The sequence below is a fragment of the Eucalyptus grandis genome, chromosome 5 (assembly GCF_016545825.1).
Source record: "Eucalyptus grandis isolate ANBG69807.140 chromosome 5, ASM1654582v1, whole genome shotgun sequence".
Lineage (NCBI taxonomy): Eukaryota > Viridiplantae > Streptophyta > Magnoliopsida > Myrtales > Myrtaceae > Eucalyptus > Eucalyptus grandis.
In genome coordinates, this window is record NC_052616.1 from 45490903 (window position 1) to 45497425 (window position 6523).

Here is a 6523-nt window from a genome sequence, read left to right on the forward strand (position 1 = left end):
AAAAATGCGATAAAAAAACGGTCATTTGAATTTTCCGGTCGAAAACTTGCCCTATATTGATTTTTTGCCAAAAATCTCAATTTGCAGAAAAATATTTGGAGGATACATTGATATTCCTAAAATAACTCGTGACATAACAGAAGTTTCAATTTCTAAAATCGGATTCAAATTAGGGGTTAATTTCAATCTTGCGTGATTTTAGCGTGACCTAGTTTATCGGGCAGCTTTTAGAAAATTTTTGGTGCAATTGACCCATGATCGATTTGTTTCGAGTCACATTGTACATCTTCGACATATTGGCGACTCTCAGTGGTCGTGAAAATATTGAGATTTCAAATACGAACACTGGGTACCTAAATGACAGAAAAATTAGTCTAGTACCGATCAACAAGAATTTTGCAATTTGGTGGAATCATCAACGTTTAACCACACATCTCAGTCAAACCGACCTATCTATGATCTCTAATCGATCTTTAACTATGCCATAATGATCTCTGTAGATGAGCACGATCGAATAGTCGATTCCTGATCGAATTCTCAAGTCTATTGCATTAAAATCCTTAATGGCTTCCCTTGGTAGACTAATTATCTCGAGAGTGATCAGCTCGAAGAATAGCACTATAGGCGCATTGATGAAAGGCCCGATTCATTCAATTGAAAACATGACTGAAATTCCAGGATGTCACATTCCGCATGGAACTTATACTAACCATGAGCGATCCATGAGTCGATCTTGTTCGGTAGCGAATCGGTTGCAGATTGATTGAGTCCATGTGATCAAGTGACAACCGAGGGTCCATCATGAGAATCAAAGGCATAAGACCTTGGATAGACCAAGGCACGACTTGTGCTAAATCAAAGTAGGCTCGACTTTGGATCTCGGTTCGCCCAACCAAGACTTGATCAAGGCGAATGATTGGGACCAACCTCGAGTTTATTTTTAAGAGATCCAATGGACCAATTCTAATCGGAAATCATCATGAACAAGTCCAAGAGGGGTACCGACTTAGTCATGAACGACTTCTCATGCCTTTGGACTATAGTCTATCCTTATCCAATTAAAGCCACATGCCATTTGCAAGGAGAGAGATAAAACTTGCATCCTAAGTATCTTGGCAAAAATATCAAAGCCTCATTAAATGACTTTGGACTTTAGTTCATTAATGACACTGATAAATCACCAAGCTTAGGTGTTTACTAGGACATTAGGTCATAATGACAAGAGCAAACCAATTAGGAGAGGACAATAGGCATCATAGGGGACTTATGTGTCCCTTAGGCACCCTAGGCAATAACGAGCCTGAAGTGAGCCTCTAGAGAATAAGTAAATAGGTGGATCAATCATAACTAAACACAAATGAACATAGGCGCCACCTAAGGATGTTAGATAGGCCAACTCGTCTCTTAGGCCTAATCATGAGTTTGCACCAATAATTGAGGGGGAGGGGGAGGGAAGGCCTATAAATAGAAGGAGGCATCCTTGCATTTTGAGGTTTGGCCATTCTCTCTTTTCCTTTCTCTTCTCTTCCATGCCCTCCTCCATTGAGTCGCCCAAGAGCCAATTAGTCACCAAAGAAGTATCTCGGAGCTAAGTTCAAGTTTTAGTAAGTAGACTTACTAAAACTTGATTTGGGCGTTGTGTTACGTTGATTGAGCGAGATGTGTTCTTGATCATGCTTGCGATGCATGTGTTTATTGTTGATTGAGTTTCTATGGCATATTCATGTTCCATGTTTTGCTCATTTAAGATTTTGTATGGTTTCCTCATAAATTGGAATCCATGAACGGAAACATGCCTCGGGTCATGGACAGGTCTCACTTGGTTCAAATTGGCATTGAGGCATATCGGAACAAGCCTCACTTAGCAGGTCAATATTGAGGTGTACTGATCCAAGCTGTGCTTGGCATAGGTTGGCACTTGGCTGATTGGTTCAGGCCATGAACTTTGTGCCTTGCGCAGCATATTATGTGCTTATGGTACTATAGAACATGACATTCACACACCTATATAAGCACACCCTTAGACCTTGTATGTGTAGGCTAAGAGGAAAAATAATAAACCGATTTGTTTGTTGTGTATGTGTGACTACTAAATGAAAGTTAAGACCCATTATCATATAGCGTTGGTGGCGATGCCTCATTCATGAGAACGGGATGCCTAGTGGACTCTGGATGCCCAATGGATTTCGGATGCCCAATGGATTTTGAATGTTCGATGGATTTTGGGTGCTTAATAGCTTTCGAATGTCCAATTAAGTTCGGATGATAGCCATCACCCTTGGATTAGAGGATGCGCTTGGAGAATTTCGAAAGAACCATAAGAACGGTTATTATAATAAATGAACCCCTTTTGTGCATGTTTTTTTTGTGATGGTTTTAATTGTTTAAGCATCAAAGGTAAATGGAACTCTTGTTATGCACACAATTGAGTCATTGGAATATATTTTATTATTAATATGCCATCGACATTGTTGAAGTTATGTCCACATATCTTGTTTGATGGCGAGGCATTATCCTAATGGGAGTTTAGTGGGTTTACTTACCAAGTCCCCCAACTCACTCCCTTATCTTTCAAACTTATAGACATGGAAGTCTCACACTAGTTTTGGGAGTTGCAGTCACACTAGAGGCGATAAGATTACCCTAGCCTTTGACATAGAAAACGAATTATAGGTAGAACAGCCCTTAGAAAAGGTCTTCTAATATATACTGACGCAATATAAGCGGTGTGTTTGTAAATGGTGGTTTTTCCTAGCTGCTGCTGCTGTTGTATGGGTATATGCTTCTGCATACTCTTAATTAAAAAATAAAATGAATCGGGATGGCGGCGAGCCTGGAACATTGCAAAAATAATCCCTGCCGTTTGAGACCCTAGAGATGGAGTTGGGGTTATTATATGTAAGATTTTCATATTCAACCAAGGTTAGTTCTAACGAAAATTAACCACACGCTGAACGAATAAGTTGTGTAAAATATGCAACAATGAGAAGGCTTCTTCAGAACAGGACATATACTATAGATAAAATTGATTATTTGGTCGTATTTGGGATGCTATCCATACTAAGATGAATCAAACACAATTAAATCATGATACTTAATATCAAAATTAACCCAAAAAAAGAAGAAGAAAATGCTGAGAGATACGCCAAAAATCAGGCCTAAATGTAAGAAGGCTGCTTCTGAACAAACCACGTAATGAAAAAAATATTGATCATCTTGAGCTTTGATCAATGACGCCCACAAGTCTTGATCTTTCCCGTAAGATACTAAGATGGGATAAAATATCATCTCTCATTTGAATAAAGTCTGATTGGAAGCCGAAATAAGAATTTTCTTCGTGCGCTAGTCTGTCTGTTCCTCTTCCACCTCATATTTCAAGTCATGGTCAACTGAATATATGAATTCGCATTCATAATTTACTTGATGATACAAAATATTAATTGAAGAAAAGACTTGCTCTGCTTAATTTTATATAACAATTAAGCTGAGTTTTGCGCATACGGGGATATGACCCTGTACATGGGCTGCTTTGAATGCTTCTAAGCCTCCTTTTCTTGATCTTATCACCTTCCGGAGGGTTTAGTAATGATGCGAATTTAAAAACTAGCTAAAGCATTTCATTGTATAGTAAAACAACTTCAATTCCAGAAATATCTAAAGCGAAAGTTAAATGTGATAATCATAGAAATTAATCACGTGCCAGAAATTAGATTGGTCGTGTCGATGTTGATACATGATCTACTACCAATAAATGACATTTTTTTTTTTTGTAGAAATATTATTCTTGCTTCCAAACTTTGCCTTGCATAAAGTTGTCACAGTATGATCAACCTTCAATTTGCTTTGCTTAATATCTTGTCTATTAGTTATATTAGGCAATTCACTGATAATACCCTATAGGAATCATATATGACAGGACAAATAGTTGCATTACCTATAACTTCTCTGTACACGGCAACTATACATGGAGCAGAGTTTGGTTTCGTGGAAAGCACCTTCTACTTCTAATATACCATGAACAAGACATTTGCGTTTGCAAACAAGATAGACATTAATTTCGGCGTATGATCAAATTGTAATGTATGTAACGTAAAGAGGAACAGGAGTTTACTCAACTGCAGTGAATAATGAATCGTGATAATTCATGTTCGAACCTACAATCGGTACAATGCGTAAAAGCGAAGACCATTATGACGTAAGTTCAAACTCATCCTTCGATTTTACCCTTATCCATAATAAGGTTTCACAATACAAGAAGCGAGTTTCCATTCCTCAAGGCAGGCGACAATCTAAGATGTGCATCTTCGAATGAATCTTGAATCTTGACTCTTGATGTTCATTTGGAGTTTCACACATGCCTATCATAGGCGAATCGGAAGTGCAACATAAATTTCACATATGAACAACAAAAAACCATTGCGATTTGCATAGGCAAGCCGCATGGCAATAGAAGTCAACTGTGCCATAAATAGTTTTTTTTTTAATCTCTTATACTTTTAACTCTCAATTCATTCTCAGGACTTTTGCCTTACTTTTCTATAGAGGGTGAGAGTTGAACCCCACACCTCAGTCTCCCCACCCCCAAGCCTTGAGAAAGTGGGGAATCAAGCTACCTATATCCCTCTTGGGTGACCACTATAGCAATCCCCAGTGATTCATAAACAGGTATTTAAACAACCCCCAAATCTCTCATTTATTCACCAAGAATTCAGTTAATCAATCAATTCTCTCTCTCTCTCTCTCTCTCTCTCTCTCTCTGAGAATTCAAGTCACTGAGAAACATTCACAGAGAAGCAAAAAGATGGGATTTGAGAAGAAAGATCTGGATGTGGTGCTGGTTCCGGGTGGCTTGCTCATCATGTTGGTGTACCATCTCCAACTCCTCTACAGATACCTCCACAAGCCTCACACCACTTGCATGGGGTTTGAGAACTTCAACAAGCGCTTCTGGGTTCAGGCCATCATGCAGGTCAAATCTCTCTCCTTTCAGTTTAATATTAGTCCATCATACTTTCCTTGATCAATTAATGACTGCCCGAAAGCGCAATAGAATTGAACTCCCCCATTGCATACATTGGACAGTCAAAAACCATAAACTGTGATCCACGCTGTCCTCTAATTGGTCGACCTTATTGAGTAAATGGTCGTGAACTCAGCTTTGTACGAATTCACAGAAAGCGTCTCTGCCAAAAGAGCTGAAAGTTGATCAATTCGGGTGCTTGTGCTGTTTCTGTGCTATTTCTGATCAATCAAAGCTCACATTATTAACACAAAATGATCTTGCAGGGTGAGAAGGGTAATATTGGCACGTGCCTTGGGGTGATCTCCTCCAACAGATCAGCAGCGACTTTCCTGGCCTCCGTCTCACTCACCCTCTGCTCCCTGATCGGTGCCTGGATCAGCAACAACAACTTTTTCTTTGAGAGCAACCTCGTCTATGGTGATACCCGGACCAGCACCCTCTCCATCAAGTACGTCGTCCTCCTCATCTGCTTCCTTCTGGCCTTCTCATGCTTCATCCAGTCTACCCAGCACTTCGTCCACGCCAATTACCTGATCAGCATGCCAAGCCCAAGCATTCCTCTGAAGAACGTTGAGGTGGCCGTTATCCGAGGCAGTGATTTCTGGTCTGTTGGGCTCAGGGCACTGTACTTCGCTCTGAACTTGCTTCTCTGGTTCTTCGGACCAATACCCATGTTTGTTTGCTCCATTTTCATGGTCTTGTTCTTGTACTACCTTGACTCAAACACGATGCCATTGATTGAGCACGAGTTTGATGGGAGGCAAGTGGTGAGGAAGGTGGAGCAAAGTGTGTCTGAGATGGCAATGGCCATTCGCATGCCTTCCCATCAGAATTGACCAGGCCTGATTTGTTTGTGTACATCTAGGAATAAAAGGATAGGGCTTGATTTTTCTTGACGGATATAGGCAATTATAAATTGTATTATAGTAATAAAATAAAGAAAATAAGTATGGAAAGGTACTTCATAGTTTACCCTATTAGCTGTTAATTTCTCTATCAGCCCTGTTCTCTGGAAGTTTATGTTGGAATGAACTCAACATTGATAGAATTATGAAAGACTCGATGTAAACATGGGTGCTATATGTGTACAATATGAGACTATCTCTCCATTAGCTCATCATCACTTTGCTTCACCATAAACAAGTATTTCTATGGAACAAATACAGAGTAGTAGCACGAAGGCAATGTGCATTCAATCAAGGAGTGATTGACACCTTCATTTGGTCATGACGATTCTTGTCCGTTTGTGATCTCCGTCAATAACTATAATTTTAGTTTACCTCCACCGATCTTGAGGGAGAGTTGTCTCCACCAATTTACGACCAGATCAAGCTACTGTACTTTCTCTTTGTTACATTAACAATTCAAGCATTGAAATAATGTTTGTCCCCTTCCATGATGGAATAATGGAGGGCACACATATAGCTAGAGACAACATACTATATATAGATAAATATATATAAAATATTAGTCAAAAGTGAGTGAGCGAAAGCCATTTTA

At 39.4% G+C, this 6523-nt stretch overlaps 1 protein-coding gene across 3 annotated transcripts; it reads left to right on the plus strand.

The window, feature by feature from the left end:
- The first annotated feature begins 4478 nt into the window (after positions 1-4478).
- Positions 4479-6071, plus strand: LOC104445229. 3 transcript variants are annotated; one of them, XM_039314177.1, is made up of 3 exons: positions 4479-4665; positions 4770-4969; positions 5287-6071. In XM_039314177.1, exons 2-3 carry the CDS (start codon positions 4802-4804, stop codon positions 5857-5859), a joined length of 741 nt encoding a protein of 246 aa, XP_039170111.1. In that variant the 5' UTR covers positions 4479-4665; positions 4770-4801; the 3' UTR covers positions 5860-6071. The 3 variants fall into 3 exon arrangements, with proteins under 3 accessions (XP_039170111.1, XP_018728485.2, XP_010057354.2); XM_018872940.2 differs by having other exon boundaries at positions 4790-4969; XM_010059052.3 differs by lacking the exon at positions 4479-4665 and having other exon boundaries at positions 4690-4969.
- Positions 6072-6523: the final 452 nt, after the last annotated feature.

What these genes read in the sequence shown, in the direction of transcription:
- LOC104445229 (XM_039314177.1), top strand. Translation starts at nt 4,802, where the DNA reads ATGGGATTTGAGAAGAAAGATCTGGATGTGGTGCTGGTTCCGGGTGGC. An exon ending in GGGTTCAGGCCATCATGCAG is followed by an intron (nt 4,970 to 5,286) that starts GTCAAATCTCTC and finishes ATGATCTTGCAG; the next exon opens with GGTGAGAAGGGTAATATTGG.